This window comes from Pimephales promelas, chromosome 12, assembly GCF_988280905.1.
Source record: "Pimephales promelas chromosome 12, fPimPro1.hap1.1, whole genome shotgun sequence".
Lineage (NCBI taxonomy): Eukaryota > Metazoa > Chordata > Actinopteri > Cypriniformes > Leuciscidae > Pimephales > Pimephales promelas.
The window spans coordinates 11574878-11596562 of NC_142780.1; the positions used below are offsets into that span (position 1 = coordinate 11574878).

Here is a 21685-nt window from a genome sequence, read left to right on the forward strand (position 1 = left end):
CTCCAGAGACAGTATGCTCTTCACTGCTGGTTCCGTCTAGCCCTCCAGAGACAGTATGCTCTTCACTGCTGGTTCCGTCTAGCCCTCCAGAGACAGTATGCTCTTCACTGCTGGTTCCGTCTAGCCCTCCAGAGACAGTATGCTCTTCACTGCTGGTTCCGTCCAGCCCTCCAGAGACAGTATGCTCTTCGCTGCTGGTTCCGTCTAGCCCTCCAGAGACAGTATGCTCTTCGCTGCTGGTTCCGTCTAGCCCTCCAGAGACAGTATGCTCTTCGCTGCTGGTTCCGTCTAGCCCTCTCGAGACAGTATGCTCTTCCCTGCTGGTTCCGTCCAGCCCCCCAGAGACTGTATGCTCTTCCCTGCTGGTTCCGTCTACCCCTCCAGAGACAGTATGCTCTTCACTGCTGGTTCCGTCTAGCCCTCCAGAGACGGTATGCTCTTCGCTGCTGGTTCCGTCTAGCCCTCCAGAGACGGTATGCTCTTCGCTGCTGGTTCCGTCTAGCCCTCCAGAGACAGTATGCTCTTCACTGCTGGTTCCGTCTAGCCCTCCCGAGACAGTATGCTCTTCACTGCTGGTTCCGTCCAGCCCCCCAGAGACTGTATGCTCTTCACTGCTGGTTCCGTCTAGCCCTCCAGAGACAGTATGCTCATCACTGCTGGTTCCGTCCAGCCCTCCAGAGACAGTATGCTCTTCACTGCTGGTTCCGTCTAGCCCTCCAGAGACAGTATGCTCTTCACTGCTGATTCCGTCCAGCCCTCCAGAGACTGAACGCTCTTCACTGCTGGTTCCGTCCAGCCCTCCAGAGACTGAATGCTCTTCACTGCTGGTTCCGTCCAGCCCTCCAGAAACTGAACGCTCTTCACTGCTGGTTTCGTCCAGTCCTCCAGAGACTGAATGCTCTTCACTGCTGGTTCCGTCCAGCCCTCTAGAGACTGTATACTCTTCACTGCTGGTTCCGTCCAGCCCTCCAGAGACTGAATGCTCTTCACTGCTGGTTCCGTCCAGCCCTCTAGAGACTGCATGCTCTTCACTGCTGGTTCCGTCCAGCCCTCCAGAGACTGAATGCTCTTCACTGCTGGTTCCGTCCAGCCCCCCAGAGACTGAATGCTCTTCACTGCTGGTTCCGTCCAGCCCTCCAGAGACTGAATGCTCTTCACTGCTGGTTCCGTCCAGCCCTCCAGAGACTGAATGCTCTTCACTGCTGGTTCCGTCCAGCCCTCCAGAGACAGTATGCTCTTCACTGCTGGTTCCGTCCAGTCCTCCAGAGACTGAATGCTCTTCACTGCTGGTTCCGTCCAGCCCTCCAGAGACTGATTGCTCTTCACTGCTGGTTCCGTCCAGCCCTCCAGAGACAGTATGCTCTTCACTGCTGGTTCCGTCCAGCCCTCCAGAGACTGAACGCTCTTCACTGCTGGTTTCGTCCAGTCTCTCCGAGCCCAAGCTCTCTCCTTCGCTGGGCCCGACCAGTCCAGCCCCAGAGACCGCCCAGCCAGCGCCACAGACCGTCCAGCCAGCGCCAGAGACCGTCCAGCCTGTGCCGGAGACCGTTCAGCCTGCTCCGCCCTGGTCTCGCCCTCAGCCTGCTCCGCCCTGGTCTCGCCCTCAGCCTGCTCCGCCCTGGCCACGCCCTCAGCCTGCTCCGCCCTGGTCTCGCCCTCAGCCTGCTTCGCCCTGGCCACGCCATCAGCCTGCTCCGCCCCGGCCACGCCCTCAGCCTGCTCCGCCCTGGCCACGCCATCAGCCTGCTCCGCCCTGGCCACGCCATCAGCCTGCTCCGCCCTGGCCACGCCCTCAGCCTTCTCCGCCCTGGCCACGCCCTCAGCCTTCTCCGCCCTGGCCACGCCCTCAGCCTGCTTCGCCCTGGTCTCGCCCTCAGCCTGTTCCGCCCTGGCCACGCCCTCAGCCTGCTCCGCCCTGGCCACGCCCTCAGCCTGCTCCGCCCTGGCCACGCCCTCAGCCTGCTCCGCCCTGGCCACGCCCCTCTCAGGCCCCAGTTCGTCCCCCCTCCTTCCTCTGTTCCGCGGCGTGAGGTCACGCCTCCCGGGAGGGGGGAGTTCTGTCACAGTCTTCGTCTTCACCTGTTTGTCCCGTCAGCAGCACTACACTTCCCAGGATCCTCTCGTCACCCTATCCCGTGTTCACTCCCTCATCAGCCACCTGTTCCTCGTCTTGATCATCTGTTTCACCTGTTTTCACCCCATTATGTTTGATTATTCTGTGTATTTAGTTCCCTCTGTTTTACTCAATGATTGTCGGTCGATGTTGTATGTTACCCGGTGTTATCCTGCCTTCCTGCCTGTATCCCTATTAAATTTATATCTTCATTGTTAATCTGGACTCCTCCCGTTCCTTCCGCCTACACTCCTGCAGTCCTGCACCTTTACCCGTGACAGTTGGCTTGTTGGTAAGATCTTTGCATCGTTGTGTTTGTTATCAATATTTAAACAAAATCAGACTTAGCAGTTTTGCTCTGATTTCAAGAAAATGTCTAATTTTGTCGATCAGTCAGTGTTTACTCCTGACATAAAATGCCATGTGACACTAATCGATAGTGCGTGTGCGTGTGTGTGTGTGTGCGCACGTAAACTCTCTCTGTGGTTGCATCTGGCGTATATATGAGCTCTGCTGGGAAATCGTTGGGAAAGAGCTTGTGAGTCACGACGAATCCAGGAACAGGCTTCTCTTCAACTTAACTACCAAACCTGAACACATACACACTTTCACAGAACACAAAGTTCATCCTGAGGTTCTTCAGTTAAAACGTCCCTCATCTCTTCTGTCTGTTTTTAATATCCTGAAAAAGGCATCTGCATTTATTTTAATAACAGGTGATTATGTGAGAGATTTTAGGGTTTAGAGAATGAGAGAGAAATCAATGCGTTAATGCATTAAGGTCATAAAGGAACAGCAGAAGGAGAGAGAGAGAGAGAGAGAGCAGTTTGAAGAATAGGACAATGTTGGAACACACGTATTTGCACAAACGGTTTCTCAAGAACAAGTGAGTTATGTATGGTTTGTTATGTTTGGCGTTAATCCATGACCCACATTCCATTTGATTTTATTCACAGTCTCATTTTTTATATACAAGAAACAGAAAATACAGATCACATCTGTTTGGGCCTAGGAGACAGAAAGATTAAATATGCTCTTGAAGTCACCTTAAGGGCCTTAACTATGCATTGGAGGGTTATATTAATAATTTTATTGTTGAGAAGGTTGATGAAAAGCTTTAGCTCCAGGCAAAAATGTACAGGTCAAAGTGTAAACGTGATAAACCGCATATCGTTGTCATCACCGTTTGCTGCTACAGTATTTACATGAATCATTCAGCACAACATACAGTACGTTTATGAAGCTAAGTGACATGATGTACAATGCAGCTAGAAGCTAACGTTAATGTTTTCTAATGTACATCTTACTTTAGACTAACGTTACGTTAGAGATTTTAAAGATAACGTTCAAATACGTTGTTGACTTAACTTAGAACAGATGTAGACATCCTTGTTTGATTTATCCACGTTTAGTTGGTGTTGTGGTCTACCGCATAACTTAATCGCATAACTTAATCCAGAGCAGACACTTATCTTGGAAAGGGTAAAAGAAATACACACCGTCGCCCAGCCTCTCGGGAACCTAGTGTCGGAGTTGCATGTACCCCATGCACACCGTTTGACCATTTTAAACTTAAAATAACAAGAAAAAACGAATGAAAACGGACTAACTCCAATGCATTTCAATGTAAGTACTGTATTGGTTTAGCTGCACACTGTGATTGGCTCATCACATTTGAGGGCGTGGCTTAGCCATAGGTCAATTATTCAATAAGCAAAAAGAAGACATCAAACAATCATTGTAATGAAAGACATCCAAAAATAAACAAATGCAATTCAAACAACAACCCAACATTTTAAAATGTATTGTCTACCAGTCCATTCACATAACTAATTCGCACAATTAAATGTAATTATTTTTATAGCACTTTATTTTACATATTGTTTCAAAGCGTCTTTACAGAAAGTGCATTTCAGAAATGTACATAGAAAAAATACAATTAGTTAATCATGTATTAATTTAGGGCATAACATATCGCCGGCGTTGAGTCGTGTCTTTACAGGCGTCGGCATCTGAAGTCTCCGTTAGAGGCTGGATACAAACTGGAACTGACGAACACTATTTACCTCGGGACTAGCCTCCCGAGATAACAGCAGAAAAGCAGATGGTAAATAATTCGCATAGCCGCTGTTCACAATAGAAATGCATTCGATCTGATTTAAGAGTAGTATAAAAGGTAAGCATTATGTGGATGCTTGGCTGAAGAGATGCATATTTAATCTAGTTTTAAACTGGGACAGCGAGTGTGAGCCTCAAACAATATTTCAGGAAGACCATTCCAGAGTTTAGGAGCTAAATGTGAGAACTCCCTCCTTTAGTGGACCTCAAATTAGGGCTGGGCGATAAAACGATAACGATAATTATCGCGATATATTTTTCTCGATAAAACGATATCAAGAGGTCGATAAATGTTCGATAATGTTTATGCGCCAAAAGCGGAACGAAACTCATTTGAACCGCGCGCGCCACACGGAGCATATTTATCCGCTCGGCTCAAAGTCCAAACGGCAGTGAGCGCAGCGCGAGCTCGCTAGAGCAGACGCGATTGCTTTGATCGTCTTGCTCAAGACATTCAGCGAGAAACGCTTGAGTTCAGTGAAGAACACAGATGTCAAGTTTAAACCAGTTTAAAGGCAGATGAAACACAGCTGACAAAAAGGAGTAACACTGCGTGCAACGATCCAGTCAGAATCTGTATTGATACTGAATCCATTTAGCCTACCATGGATTTACTGTAAGGTTAGCCAAGTAATATTAACTGCACCATGAAATGTGGGATATACATATTTAATTGTATAATATCATTCATTATCATATCATTATCAGTAGACAATTAATTAAATGTCTTATGGAATATAAGTACAGCATTTAATAATGTATTTAACTGTTAGGCCACTGTTTTCATACAAATACCACACAGAAACCATTAAGTTACATTTTGCCATGATAGTGAGGTGCTAAGTTATAGGCTATGCCTGGTTTTATCTGTGGTTATCATCATCTAAATGCATGAGACTGGATGACCAATGGTTAATTTTAATACAACTCAGTCAGAATATTACATTTTATCAAATAAAAATGTGGTCGTTATAAAACCCCCCCCAGAATGTTACTGTTTTTGTTAATGAACATAAATTTAACATTAGCTTAGTATTAGCTTGAGTTAGGATGCAGATTTACTGTCAACTCACTGTCAAATATGCATTTTGAGATAAAACATGTAATTTTAATATTGCAGCCTGCACTGCAAACTGCTGAAGAAATATTTTTCTATTGAGATTTAAGGAAAAATGTTTGAATGTTCTACCTCATATCTGTGAAATGTTCACCTGTTTGGCAAGTGTTTGTCATGATATGTTCTGACAATAAAGAGTAGTTTAAAACCACAATTTACGCTCTGGTTAATACAACTTTCACTTAGGAGCAAAAATCTGCCTTTAAACTTGAAAGAAATAAAGATTTGACATATATCGTGATAATTATCGATATCGACTGATAAAAGAAAAATTATCGTGATAATTTTTTTTGGCCATATCGCCCAGCCCTACCTCAAATTTAGTGATCTTTAAGAACGCGATGGATTTTAGGGTGATAGAAGGTCCATTAAATACACAGGAGCTTGACCATTTAGGTCTTTATAGATCAGTAGGAATACTTTGTAATTGATATATGTAACTTAATAGGTAACCATCTTAACAAGCTACAACAAATGATCCAGGAAAAGCACTGGTGCGACCATCACGTTGCCCAACTGACAAGAGCTGCCATTTTTGTTGCAAATGAAAAACATCAAACTCCAAACGCGTTTTTGTAGTTTACACAGAGATGATAAGGGTGTGCACTTTGCAACCCGTTTTCAAAAGTTTGAAAAAGTCAGACCAACAAAGCGCTGTTGTGTAAATGAATGGCACGCAAAACGCACAAAGAGTTGAAAACCCTGAGCTGTGCAGCACGAACATTTATCAGCTCAGAGTAATATTAAACTGAACAGATTTTGAACAGCCGATCTTGATCACGTGACACTGTTACTACACAGCACTGGGAGATCCAGTAAGAAAGCGTTTGAATGCGGCACAGTATTAATTACATCGCTGCAAGTGAGAAGCATTCAAATTTGGCACCGATTTCTCTGTTGTAAACCAGAAATATCAGATCAAACAGCACTGACGTGTAAACCAGGAGAAACATAATAAGATTATAACAACATTATAACAAGTTATAAAAGGCTTTTGAGTCCACAAATAAGCAACATTCACCATGGATTTAATGTAGTAATATTAAAGGGGTGATGAACTGAGAAATCAAATTTTCCTTGAGCTTTTGACATCTAAAAGGTCATCATATTATAAGAATATCCTGTAAGTTTCAGAACTGAAAACGTCATTGTTAGTCCAATAAAAGCTTTTATTGACACAGCCTCTAAAAACGACTCGTTTTTAAAAGTGGGGAACTATGACGACAAAGAGGATAAAACACCACCCCCACAGAAGATGATCAACGCCTGCTTCACCACGGCAGGTTTAGCCCCGCCCACCGATTCGCGCATTACACAAAAGTATCATACATGTGCATGCTTACCTCGTGATGACAAACTGGATCGCTACGGAGCAATACAGAATATTGTGCAGTTCCTGGTTGTGCAAGACAGTCGCTGCATAAGCTTCCTGTGGATTCCAATAGGACTGCATGGAAAAAATTTATTTTTAATGACGTTCCAGCTGATGAGGTAAAACATCGTCGTCTGTTCGCTTCATTTCACTGAGGATTGTTTTGTCAACAAGACTGGATTTGCAGACCGATTAAGAGTAAAGAACGGTGCTGTGCCGTCTATATTGAATCTGACAGGAATATTGTGCAACACACGGACTCTGGGTCGAACATGTATGGGCGAATCCGGTTGCCATTTGACAACATAGGACGTTTTCCCCCATGTGCACCACCGACGGGTGACTTAAACTCATTATAATATGCAAAACTGTATCCACTCACAGCAGTGGGCGTTTATTTCCAAGTCTTCAGTGCGACACGCCCATAAAAACCGACTGTTTTTTAGGTAGTATCACAACCAGGGTACAAAATAGCCTATCACTTGTTCATTTTGATGTTTTTGAATGCAAAAACCAAGCGAACGTTATAAGTTAACCTCAGACAACAATATAATAACATTTAAAAAGCCAGTTCATGACCCCTTTAACTGTAACCATGGAATTGTGGCTGAAATATTTGAATGTTTTTACATTATTTACCACAGGATTCATATAACCTTTTAAGAGTGAAATTCAAGCACTTTTTTCAGAGGCTCTCTTTAACAGTACCTGCACGTTTTGTGTTGTTAATTCTGTTCTTTTGGTTTTGGACTTGATGAAGCATGTTCCATAATTAACCCAATTGGAAGTACTAACTCGCTATGGCAAGGTTCCCTCAATCCAGCCCTGGAGGCCCTATGCCCTGCACAGTTTAGATCAAACCCTGATCAAATTTCTTGTGGCTGTGTCTGAAAGCTTAGGCAGCTGACTTGTTGCCCTATCAGGCTATTACTTTGCAGGTAGCATTTGCGCACAAAGGTACCTCACAAAACTTATTTCGAACAGACTTTGGAGGCAGGCTTTGGATGCTTCAATCTAATGATCGAAGAAAACAAAGTGAGCTTTGATGAAAACTAAGCAAATATTTAATTACTACAATACTAATTCTCTCTAGAAATGTCTAGAAGAACAAGTTGGTCAAAAACAAACATTTACTCAAACTAACTACCAACCGCAAATGTCAGTCGCCATGATCAGATGAAGGTATCTCAGTAGACAGGATGTGTCTCAATCATTGGTTTCAGACATGCCTTTTTGCCTTCCTGCCTTCATATGCTAAATGTGGAGGTAGCATTTTTCAGCTTTTGGGCAATAACTCTTAAGGTCTTGATTAGCTTGTTTAACTCTGCCGGGCAGTGGCCATTCAGGACCAGGTTTGAGGAATTCTGGATTATGGCATTAATGACAGTGACATTTTATCTCCCTTTCAGCCTGGCAGCATTCATCTCATGAGTCCTTATCAGAGAGGGTGGCAGAGCGGGAAGTGGAAACTGTGTCCGTGGCAAGCAGTGAGAGTTTTGGAGACCAGGGCTATGCGGCATCAGAGGGCATGGCCGAAGAGCCCGGCCTCGTCTCTCCCTGTGAAAGGGTACAATCTATTTCACCTGTGGACATCATGTCGCTAAACAGTGCCTCAGCTCTGCCTGCAAAGTCCAAAGATTCTTCCAGTGACAGTGATGAGGGCTGTGCGACCTGGGGTTCAAGAAAAAGGTATGCATATCTACACGTTTACTCTAGCTATAGACCCCCTCAACAGACAAAAGCCTCTGGCACAGGGCTTTTTACACCAACACAAATGTTCTGTAAAAAATATGTCAATCTTTGACAGTAGGTGATGCTTATAGAAAAGTAAAATGTATTTTTTTCCCCCTTAAAAATCCAGCTAAATCAATTTTTTTGCTACTCCAAGATGGTCTACCATTGCAGACATTATGGGTGGGATGAAAAAAATCATAGTATTTCAGCATTTTCCCCTAAAAATTCTCTAAAAAGGCATTGTTTATGTCATTTAGAATGTAGCAGGTCTAATATTTAATACAAGAAACTCACTACCTGACAGACAGCTGCTTTCAAATAATCACGTACGCTTTGTGAAAATTGCTCGCAGCATGCGGTTATGTGCGAATCCTGTGTATGCGGTTAAAGGGTTAGTTCACCCAAAAATGAAAATTAAGTCATTAATTACTCACCCCCATGCTGTACCAACCCCGTAAGACCTTCGTTCATCTTCGGAACACAAATGAAGATATTTTTGATTAAATTTGAGAGCTGTATAACTACCACATTGGCTGCCTAAGGGACTGGCTCTTGACAGCCCAGAAAGTTAATGAAGAAAATGTTTAAATATCCCAAGTGACTACCGTGGCTCAACTATAAGTTTATCAAGCGACGAGAATACTTTTTGTGCGAAAAAACAAACAAAAATAAAAAAACTGAGCTGAAGTAGATCACAATTCTCGCGCATGCGTCATAGAAATCTAAGGAAGTCTCGTTTCAGGCCAACAAGGAAGAAAAGGAATAGTCGAATAAAGTCGTTATTTTTGTTTGTTTTTTCGCACAAAAAGTAGTCTCGTCACTTGATAAACTTATAGTTGAGCCACTGTAGTCACATGGGATATTTAAACATTTTCTTCATTGACTTTCTGGGCCGTCAAGTTCCAGTCCCTTAGGCAGCCAATGTGGTAGTGAGACAGCTCTCAAATTTAATCAAAAATATCTTCATTTGTGTTCCGAAGATGAACGAAGGTCTTACGGGGTTGGTACAGCATGGGGGTGAGTAATTAATGACTTAATTTTCATTTTTGGGTGAACTAACCCTTTAAATGCACTTGCATCTCAACATGCTTTTATGACGCAAAATTAATGTAAACAGCCAGTTGTTACTTAAACAATTCAACTGACTGGAGGAGACCTCTGATATAAATTGTTTTGGAATCGGATTGTGACTCCAAGAATCGGAATCGGATCGGATCGTGAGGTGCCTAAAGATTTACACCCCGAGTAGATATGTCCCTACTCTACCTCCTGGTACTATAGTTTGACTGGCCAACCATCTAAACCAGCTTGGACTAGCCAAAAAGTAGTTTGAACAATTGTTCCATAATCCAAAAACCAGCTACCACCGTAGAGTCGACATGAATGCCAATTTTGACCCATTTCGCTAATTGAAATTTGCTTCCCTTATTCCAAGTGAAATAGGATATTCGATGAGAAAAGTGGGTGCTCCAAACCAGATTCAAACCAGTCTAGAATGCAAGTGTTTGTTAGTAGCATGAAACAATTAGTTTATTTAAAACTGTTTCAGATATTTTACATTTAAACAACAAATAGTCATATTCACCACACCTTCAGTAGGTTCAATGAACTTTTATTTCTCCACTGGACAGGAATCAAAAGCTCTCCCAGGCAGAGTGGAGACAGAGTGAAGGATTTATCTCTCTCATTCTCTCTGTTTACCACCATCAATTCATTCCCACAGTTCAGCCAGTCTCACACTTATCCTTTTCCAGCCAGCCAGTGTTTCTTCAGGGCTGACTGAGGAGTCTGACTTTTTAAAACTTTGCTTTATGGAGCTGAAAGTGCTGACTACTCCAGATCTATGTGTACGGATTCTCCGCCAAAGCCTGCAGCCTCACCTCAAGCTCCTAGCTCCGGCTCTGTCTCCACTATAGGACTCCATAATGTCTTCTCACGCTCTTTTTCCAGGAAAGGGCTATTCGTTTTTCCACTCGGTCATCTGTAAAAGCAGCCATTTCCAAGGGTGTTAAAACATTTTTTTAGGCGTGTGTTCATGTGAATAAGCACAGGATAAAGAGTTACAACTCACATCTAATTTTGTAGGTCTCATACTGTAATGTCATCTGTTAGTTTCATCGAGTTAATATTGAACACTAACTCACACCTTGCATGTGAGACTTGCATGCTACACCAAAGGCACAATAAAAACATAATAACTAGAAAAATATGCAATTTATTGTTATTATTATACAGAAATGCACCTTAAAGAGTATCGTGATACTAGGGACAGCTTTACCAAATTTGTTCACTTCTTTTTACAAATACAAATAATTGCTTGTTACAAATACACAACCAGCTGAGATAATTTATTGATTTCTCTCAGTAGTGGAAATATTCAGCGAGGACAGCAGTCAATCAAGAGACAAAATGGATATGAAGAAGATCCAGAGATTACTGCACAGATACACCTCACCCTGGCCAATCTAGATGCAAATCTGGCAGGTAAATTACTCCTGGATGAACTGTGCTTACTCATTATACTTTAAAGGGTTTTCACCATGGTTTTGAAAAATGCTACATTGAGTGTGGTAAGCTGCGGAGTGGAGGACGAATACAGGCAACACAACAGTGATTGATTCCCACAAATGCATGCTGCAATTCACCATTACATGCAACAAAATGAACCAATTAACAGCCATAATTTAATGCACAAATAAATGCTCAGCTGTTTACATCTGTACTCTGCATTGAAGTCTCATGAATAGTTATGAGATACTGGTGAGTCACCCTGTGATGTTGACACAATGAAGATTTTAAACCAATTTTTTTGAAAAACAGCTTCAAATAAACCAGTTTACTTAATCTACTTTAGTGTTTCATGATCCTTTAAAAATCTTTCAGTTATCCATTCTGTGTATTGCAAGGAATTATTTTAGGTAAACATGTTTCCTGGCACTTTAGTTACGGCCATACAAGTAACACTGCCCTATGAATTACTAATTTATTTACTATCTGTGTTTTTCCTGTATATTAGACATTAACCACTCAGGAGGAGCATCTGTGTTTATGGATGATGAAATACCTGTGTCCATTGTTGACATGGACATTCCAGTAACAACCATTGATGATGTTCTTGATGATGACCGGTTCAGCATGAGCGAGTATGAGGCAGAATTGTTGAACACTACACAAAACATCACCAGCCAATCGGGTACACCATGTGAAGCTATCCAAAACAAAAACAACAATGCCTGTTTGACAGAAGAGAAATACAGAAATCCATCTCCAGACATAGAGAAGCAGTCAGAAGTCACAGTTATTGAGAAAACCACAAGTCCATCTCTATCCAACAAGAAGTTATCACAAGATGCTAACCACATAGACAATATGGAACAGAAGGCAGCCTTCAGCTCAGAGACTAAAAGTAAAGCTGAAACTGAAGAACTAAAGAGTCAGAATAACATTATATCACAGAAGCCCCAAAGTTTTGTGCGTCCAGTTGTTCAACCCGTTCAAAAGGTTACTGACGAGAGACTAAAATCTGCACCTATGGTCCAGAAGTACAGAAAAGAGACTTCTTATGAGGACAGGACACCTAATACCAGAGTCCTAACAACTCAGGGTAAGATCACCCAAAGTTCGGTCTCTCGATTTGGAATGAAAACCTTCACAGTCATCCCTCCAAAACCGTCTGTGTCCCGGACCAAACCTACAGGCTCCCTAGTCCTAGGTGCCATTAAGATTGATGAACAGGGCAACATGGTTACAGGGAAACAGATTTCCACGGGCCCACCAAAAAACGGCAATCTCGACGTGGATACTCGTGCAGAAAAATCCCCATTGGACCAAGCCAAAGCCTTTTGGAGCACTGCAGAGAAGCAAGACCAATCAACTGCGACCAACCAAGGAACCAACGATGTGTTCAAACCCTTGATTGCTTCTGGAGTCTCTAAACTTTCACTGAAAACACCTCCCGAGGAAACACACAAAGATGTCATTATATTGGAAAGGAAGTCCATATCTGTAGTGGGAAGTAAGCCTTCATCCCCAGAACCTCCAGAGAATCACTCTTTCACAGCTGAAAGGCGTGATCTGTCTTTTCTTATACCTTCCAAAAGAACCTCCAGCCAATACGTAGCTTCTGCCATTGCTAAACACAATAACATTCCTAATACTAAAGTAGTTATCACGCAGGCGCCATCAGAGTCTATTGTTGGGGTCAAAAAACCTGACAATCATCTGTTTAATAATGAGGTTAGACCTACAAACATACACAAACCTACTGAAAATACTTTGCCTTCTTTTGGACATCCCAAATACCTGCAAAATTACACTAGTCCTGTTGCAGAAAAGCCAGCAAGTTCTGAGAGGATATGTGGTATTGAAAAAGGCACTCTGCATGGGGAAGACTCTCTGGACTCACATCGCTTAACTAACAAAATCCTGCCCTCAACACATGTGTCTGCTCACATTAAACACATGGAATCTTCCTCTGAAGAAACCACATCAATCAATAAGTTCCCAGACACATCCTCTGCTCGAAAGATGCCAACAGACACCACACATCCACAACTTGCAAAGAAGCCAGAGTTATGCAAATCTGATATTCCATCAGAACCAGACATGGGTAACATATTTGGACCAGTTAAGAAGTTTAAGCCTGTTATTTTTAAGTCTGTCCAAAAGGAAACTTCTATCCATAGCTCCCTAATGGAGTCCATTCAGTCTGGAGAGGGCATTGAACGCCTCAAAAAGGTAAACCATGAGTCACAGTATGAGCTTATCATGTTTATCAGCTTTCTAGAGCATCTTATTAAGCTAGGATTCTTAAAGATAATTGAATTATAGTATAATATAAAATCTATGTATTACTTTTCACATTGTCCAGGTATCTGACATGTCTACAAGCTGCACAGTTAAGAAGCCATCTTACAATGATGCAGAGAATGAGCGTTCTGCACTTTTTTCAGCAATAAGAGCTTCAAGCAACTCTGGCAGACTGAAGAAGGTAAGCTAAATATTCGTATAATTTAAGGCACAGTCACATAAGCAAAATTTAATGAGCAAAATAGTCCATTGTCAGTAGTGTAGTCTAAATGCAGCTCAAACAGAAGTCACTTTCATACTAAAAAGCTTTCTGTTGGTCAACATGGCAAATTTGGTGACCATCTTTATCTTTATCAAATAATGCACATTTTGTGTGAGAATTTTTCAGCTGCACAAAATTTCTGACTGTGCCGATTCCTACTGGAATGACTGGGTTTCACCCTAAATAAATTTTAAAATAAAAAGCAACAGTAAATATATAACCATACCTTTATATGAATTAGTGTTAGATAATTAAAAGGGTACATATCATGCTTTTAAATCATTCATTTTTACATATAAATCACACCGTTGCGGTCTATATAAAACATACCTGCAATGCTTGGGTCTGAATTCCTCATTATTATAGCTCCACAAGCCCCAATTTTCTACCCCTTTTCTGATGTGCGTCTCTGAGCGACCCGTTTCAAAGCATCCCCTTTAAATAAAAAGGAGATGCGTCATACCCCCCCCCCCGCTCTCCAGGTCGATGAGTTCACGGTCAGTTCAACTCCCCACGTTCGGCCATTATTGTTGTAGTTTGATTAGAGATATACGATTATATACGATACCTTCAAAGAACATTTTTATTCACACGTTAATAAAATGTCAACAACAGAAGACTTGTCCATCAAGCCTTACATATTCGAGCCAGAGCGAGCGAGTTGATAAAGACGACGACGAACCTGCAGAACAACCACTTCTTCATATGGTTATATTGGTATGTGAGATAACTGTTTTGTGTTATTAGTGAAAGTCGACTATTTCTCTTGTTAAAACAAGCACACTGACAAGATAAATGACTACGGTCTAATCTTACCACAAAAAAATCTGCATTGACAATGTGATGCGTTTAGAAAAGCATCAGAAAACAACGCAGCTAAATGACCATTGATGAAACTCAAGAACAATAATGCTGCAGACGTGTAACGTTACTTCAAAACAAAAACAAAGAAAGACAAAGGTCCTGCTAAACCATGACCACCATGTGTTTTAAGAAAGTAAAGTACTTTTATTTTTATTAACGATATTTACAGCTTATCGAAATGCTCTGTTCGTCGTCTCCAAAGATAGAAGGAATTTACCCCTCATTCAGACGAAGTCAATCGGCAAATCCTTCTTTATACTGGCGGAGGTTGTTGAAGTGGGAATCCTTGAAGTGCTTCAGGTCACTAACGTACATCCAACAACCGAACATTTTGACTTGCCCTCTCGTAACTTCTGCATCATTGAGCTCGGACTACAAAATCGGAGCGAGTAATAATAATGGCGGATTGCTCGAAGTGTTGGACCGATAGTCAATGTCCTTATTTGGCAGTTCCGCTGCAAATACGGTGACGCACTTGCTCAAAAAACATCATAGAGAACAGAAAAATCTGAACAGGTTGAAAAATATGACCAAAACAGAATATAAAGATATAAACGCAGCACCTGAAGAGAATAATTTCATCTTTTCTGTACTTATAAACACTCCAAATATACAACAAAATGCATTTAAGGGCTAAAAAAGTGGATTTTGCATGATATGTCCCCTTTAAAGTGAGGGCATATCAGCAAAATTTCACTTTAAAACTAAGCAGCTTTCTGTTGGTCTACTATTAAGATTAAACAATTTCAACTGTAAAATTTTTACATGCAACTTTAAATGTCACCACACCTTCACACAACGAACAATCTCAATATTCGCATAGAATTTCTCTTCCACTAAAAGTCCATCAGGGGAAATATTTTATTGTACAGAGTCCCTCTAAGATTACTATGATTTTGTCCACAAAATTATGTAGAGCAAAGGTAAATGACCATGCCTTAGACAGCTTCCTTAGATCACATTTCTGGGGGTCGCCAATCATTGTACTGCAACATTAGAACCGGTTGGGAGATGGGTGGAGTTTTTTGTTTGGGAAACCTGTTTGATAAAGAATGTTGTTTGTTCTTATTTTCAAAAAAAAAACTAAATTGATTTAGATGCAGTCTGGTTGTGATTGTCAGTTAACTATAAATGCCATGTCATTGTTGTGCTTCTAGATCAAATCAAGTGCAGCTAAGGAGTTGGAGCAGCTCAGGAAGATTGAGGAGGAGAGAAATGTCCAGAGAGATGTTATCTCACCTCCTCCCACTTCTCCTATTGCATTTGTGCCACCCCCTCCTCCAGAGTTCAGTCCTCCACCACCTCCCCCTTCAGCTCCAGCCAAGCCCCCTCTAGTGCTGCCTGCTGGAGGAAACCCAGAGGCGGCCCGAGAGGCTCTTCTGGATGCCATTCGCTCAGGATCTGGGGCTCAACGACTTAGGAAGGTAAGAGACTTATTATAGGCCTCACTTATGAGGCTTTTTTATTTGCATATGTGGTCCTATCTCTTTTAACCCTTTAACTGTCACCGTCCCACAGGTGGGACGTTTGCCACTATATTTTTAAAACAATAATATCTTAGTAAATACCTTAAATAATATTGACAAACTATATATCATTTGAAAGCTTACAATCTCTAGTTTCCATATTTGGTAATTGATTTTCAAAATATATTACAGAGGAGCCATAATTTATCAATATGCAACAAGAATATTTTCATACTCATAAGGCGTGTTCAGACCTTTATTTTAAAATAGCAGTAAACATGAAAAATCATGAAAAAATGGTCGATACCTCAGTTTGTTTTCATGCCAAAAGTTCAAAAGATAGAATCCATTCAATTATTTTGGAAAAAAAGGTCTGAAAAGTTTGAAATATCAAGAAAAAAATAATAAATTCACCATTTGTGATGTGGCAGCTAGCTATGACTTACATGCGTGTTCTTTGTATGCGTTTCTTAGAGGTTCAATTCATTTCAAAATCTCCCAAACTTCCCATACTACTTCTGAATAGGATCTCTACTTCAGAAATTGTATGAAAATTGTGAAAATAATGGTTCATATCACTCAAAACACGAATGGAAATGCAGGCGCCCTTATATGGGCAGTAATGGAGTCTGATTGTGCCCTAGTGAAAAAGTTTGGTACTGCGCTCAAACAAAATCTTACTGAAAGCTCATTTTTTTGAGATATCAACCTAAAATTTGAAACACAACTTGTTCAGATTTTTGGCTTTGATTTTTCTGCAGTTTTAGAGTAGCCCAGGTTTTGAAAATATATATTTTATGTAAAATATGAATAATTAATATTTTTACATTGTACATTTCCATAAACTCAAACTTCTATAACTTTTTTTCTGTTTCACTTTCTTAATTTATTTCACTTCTACAAAAATCTGCCAAATGTCTTCTTTAAAACAAGACCAATCATATGTCTATATTCCAAAGCATTCTTGAATTACAGCCATTTAAGTTCGAAATGTGCATTTTCATGTCTATTCAAAAAAAAAAGGGGGGGGGGGGGGGGGTGACAGTTAACAGGTTAAGCAAATGTGAGTAAAAAGCTTACACTGTCAAGCCCTGTCAGTAAATTACCTTTAAATGCTGTGATGAGAGGATGCGTTTTAATTTCACTATCTGTCTAATTTGACATAATATTTTGGTACTTCTGGGTGACAAGCGCGAGAGGATTATAACACAAAACATGTTTTTGCTCCTAAAAACACACTCATAATAGTAACTACAGTCCTGCAGTTACTATAGTACACAAAAGCTACTGCAGAGCACTGTTGATGAATGGAAAAGGCAAGGTCTCTAGCTCTCATCTCGAGTCAGATGTCCATCAAGCTCATTTGACCCTTCGCTTCGCTAAGTTACTGTTGCTACGCCTGTCAAGCTTTCGCGGCTGGCCCATCTATTATAGTGTGGATGCATCGATGACAGACATTCCCAATGAGATAATTAGTAATTTTCGGCAAACAAGTGAAATATGTGAGAGAGCAAGACAAAAGGGACTGCAGTATTCCATTCGAGGGATATATTCACGACATAATATGCAACCGATTAGAGAATAATTTCTTAAAAATTGACGTTATAGTCCCAGCGCAAGCAGCAACCGACCATTCAAATGGGAAACACACAAATTGAGGAACAGCTATGCTCGTGCACAGCAGGGTATGTGAAAATAATCCTAATAATTATAAATCAAACAGATTATCCATAAATATTGTGGAATAACACTAATACCGGGAGAGCCGCGATCGGATTGGGTTAAAGTTAGTCAGGGATAGTAGGACGTCGATTAACAAAATGCTGAAATATATTTTAAAGTATGTCAGCGAGTCTCCGTCTTGTCTTTAATCGTCTTATTTTACGCTATATCATTATGACCAAAGAACCGTCAATATTTCCAAGCAATAGGTGTTTTTTATAATCATGTTGACATTTATCGGTAGTTGTGAATGGGTCTCCCACACTGCTTGATCACGCCCATCATTTCTCCCCTTGGCTTTTAGATTTTCTGGAAGGAAAACAATTCCTGTCTCCCATCCAAACCTTTAGGATACCAGTATCAGATTTGCACAATAAATAGGCACAACGCTTCAGCATTTTTCCATCGCTCGAAAGCTTGCCAGACTTCCCGCACATAGTTACGGTTGCTAAGACACGATTGGCCAGTGGCGGTTTTCGGGCGTGGCTTAGCAAAGGGTCAATTAAAAGCAGCAGAACTTACCATAAACAGCTCTGACAGAGCATCACGATTGGTCCAAAGCAAATGTTACCTTACCTCGTAATGTTAACGTGCTCATACCAGTAATCCTATTCTTTGTTCACACATAGCATCATACCGGTAATTTAATTGTTACCACCTCATACTGGAAAAGATGAAAAAATCTGTCCTGTTAACACATGATCTCGATTCACATGATGTTAAACAGTAATTTGTGTAAAAGGCACTAAATGCGACACAAAATATTTGTCTCTTGAATAAATGACACAAATATGACAAATTAAGACTTTTTAATTTTACAGGTCCCTGTCACACAGACAAGACGACAAGTGAATGGGAGACTTGGCACCATTCAGGCAACATCACATTCTTATGGACACTGAACCTTCACTGGATCACCGTTTGGGTTTCAAGAACCGCCAAATCTGGTGTTTTAGCATTATCTGCAACAGCATTTGCAAAAATGTTAACACAATCATCACAGCCTTCTTTATTTATAGTAATTTGCTGCTTCACATCCGTGCCAATACTAATTTGCTTAGTGTCGGGCAGATTATGTCCTGCTACTGACATGAAATGTTGACATGAAGCTCTTTGTTAATGCTGCTTGGAATTTAATAGTTTTTGTTTAGTTTTTTTCTCAAATGTTGCCTGCCTAACTTCTATATTTCTATCAGTATTATACCTGAATACATTATACAGGTATTTGCTGTTGCAACAGTATAAGGTGGTGGTCTGCAATTAAATCCACCTGCCAATCAGAACAGTCTTTGGCAATATGCTTATTGATTATTTTTTTTTATTTATTTTTTTTTTAAGGAACACCAGTTGGTCAAATGGCAAACACTATATTTTATTTAATTGTTATTATAAAGGTGTTTCTTTAAATGTTTTATTGTTATTTTTAAAATATTTACAGAATGATAATTCTATCTATTTCTATTAGAAATGTGGACTATTGACAATGGACCACTCTTGGCAATGTTTTTTTTTTTTTAAGCATTGTAGATACACATGCCGTATATTTGACCAATACTAATGCACTTTTTTGCAAAACTGATTATTTTGAAAAAACACTTGTAGATTATTTTTAAAGCCTTATAGATACTGTATGATTGGACATAATGTAATCAATACCTTTTCAACAAACTGCTGAACCACTGTGATGTAGAGCTGTCATAGTACTTCAGCTTTAATTTATTTCATTGGGTAAATCATACACTACTTTATTTAGAGTAAATTGTTTAATATATTTACACAAGTTTTTTTTATATATATATTGTTCTTATTTATCATTATATAAGAGACCTGTGTGGTTGTTAAAAAAAAAAAACTAATATACTAATATAGTATATTTCAAATCTGACACTAAAGCATTAGTGTAATGAAAGATTTTTAAATAATGCTTTTTGTAATGTACTTTTATTTTATTATTATTGCAGCACAAACTGAATCAGACTTGTACACCAATAAACTGTTGATTCATTTGATTCATTTTTCTTTCCTTGTACATTGCTTGAGGATCGCCGAATTGTATGAATACACTAAAAGACAGTTTCATATATGGATTAATAATGTTGTCTGAAATCTGTGAACTTCATGTTATTGTTTAGTCTAGATGCCATAGTTATTGCTTGTATTTTTGCAGTGTTTTTCTGAACTTTTAAGATTAATAAAATAAAGCACCAAACTGAAGTACAGAGGACTCAAAACAAAAAACTGAAAATTTTTTGAAATATTCCTAAACAAATTTATATTCATTCCAGTTTAATATTCCTGCTGCTCTACATGTTTTCGCTTTAAACAGCCCATCACAAAACTGTGTATGTTTTACAGTATGATATGTTAGGTTTACATTTCAAACAACTTGCCAGCAGATAGGACAACATTTGAAACACACTAATACATGTTTTTGAAGGTTCATGTCCTGTCAGGAAAAACTGGCTTGTCATGCAAGAATGTATAACTCTTTCACCACGTCTCTGTTTATCACTTTTTCGTCTTGTTCTCCAGCTGTCTCTGACAACGGTTCTGGCATATGTTTGGACAATCGCCATGAAACTGCTGTATTCTCTATATGACAGCCCTTACTGGCTTGATAGCTAACAGCACAACCGATAATGGTGAGCAACTTTTCGTTGAGACTGATTGAAATAAGCTTTAGCTACCAAACGGTCAGATGAGGATTTCACGGTTTCACCTAAGAATTGTCCTAACCCTTGAAATTACAGTGGTTCCCACGATTAAGAAATTCACCTCAGAAAAGTCATGGAAATTTACTGGCCGACTGGTGTGGAAAACCTGGGATCTCCAAAGGTGATTTGCAAAATACTATGTCCTCCTTTAACGGTGTTATTGATTCTCCGGCATTGTTCCAAAGGCCCGAGTGAACACTTCGGCTAAAATCAAACAAATAGATGTCATTTCAGACCTGATAGCCAGATGTTTTATACTTTAGAAAGTTGAGTTTAATCAGCTTAGGTCTGCTTAGACTGAGGTCTGCTACCTGATTTGAGCCCGAGGGAATCCGAAACCGGTTTAGCAAGGTTTTGATTGTTTTTTTGTATGGTGTCTCAAAATTAGATAGCACATGCTTGAAGAGGTCACACGCTCTTGTTAGGGCTTCAACTTAATGCCCTCACAGACCACCATCAAAAGCCATTCCCAAACCAATCATTATGAGGTTTTACTAAAAGTAGAGATGCATTTACTGGCAATGATTAGATCAGTCTTCAGATGGACGGCAACCATGAAATCATGACTCACAAAAAAAATGTTTCTTGTAACTAGAATTAATTATGAACTCTAACAAGCTTGGACAGTAACCTCATGACAGACTCAAGTATTATCAAATTGCATTTTAGAGTGTTATGTGTTATCCAGCCATTTTTGTCAAGTCAAGCCACCTTCATTTATATAATAAAGATTGTTTCAAAGCAGCTTTACAGTGATAATCGAAAATTAAAGTACAGATTGTTTTGGCTTTACAGCAGCTCTAGAATAAAGTTATTGTCCAGCTAATGTTAGTTTCTGATTAATTCATTAGTTATTAACATAGGAGCTGCTAACAGGACACCGTTTCAACTGAAAACAGAAAACCTTTAATGTGTTCTGGATGTTCATTACGAGGTTCGGTGGCTCGAGAATGCAAATTTTGAAGAATGCAAAGATGAATGATTTGTATGTCTGACAAATAGTAATTAACTCCCACTAATTTACTGGGCGATGTGTATAATCTGTTTTATGGGTGCAAAAGGTTTCAAAAATATCCCTTATATCCAAGAGATCTCTGTTGAAATGTGCCTCCTTTGGCTTCATAAACCATCCTCTCGTTCCTATATTAATGTGTCATTACGTATTTTGGCAGAGCCCGTGTGCTCTGAGGGTTGTGGGATGTCTATCTCTGGGCAGACTCCTCCTCGTCTTGATGGGGTAATCCCCTCCATGGCGGAGGGCAGTAAATTCTTCCCCTCCCACAATCCCTCTGTTGGTCAGAATTCCGGCTCGTTTGTGGCCATTATGATATGTGTTACGAAACTGCAAAATGACTGTTTGCTTTCAAACCAGGACAGCCATTAGTAAAGGAAAA

General features: G+C 40.3%; 1 protein-coding gene across 9 annotated transcripts in view; it reads left to right on the forward strand.

Moving 5' to 3' along the window:
• The window catches only part of cobl (cordon-bleu WH2 repeat protein), a 121014-nt gene extending 101220 nt beyond the window's left edge, over positions 1–19794 (forward strand). For 7 of the 9 annotated variants that reach the window (XM_089117487.1, XM_089117494.1, XM_089117493.1 and 4 more), the window contains 6 exons: positions 8130–8409; positions 10820–10938; positions 11471–13191; positions 13325–13444; positions 15547–15813; positions 18399–19794. In XM_089117487.1, the coding sequence (XP_088973613.1) occupies positions 8130–8409; positions 10820–10938; positions 11471–13191; positions 13325–13444; positions 15547–15813; positions 18399–18479 (2588 nt within the window). In that variant the 3' untranslated portion in view covers positions 18480–19794. The remainder of the gene's footprint in view (positions 1–8129; positions 8410–10819; positions 10939–11470; positions 13192–13324; positions 13445–15546; positions 15814–18398) is intronic. The other 2 variants (XM_089117488.1, XM_089117496.1) reach the window with 1 other exon arrangement.
• Positions 19795–21685: the final 1891 nt, after the last annotated feature.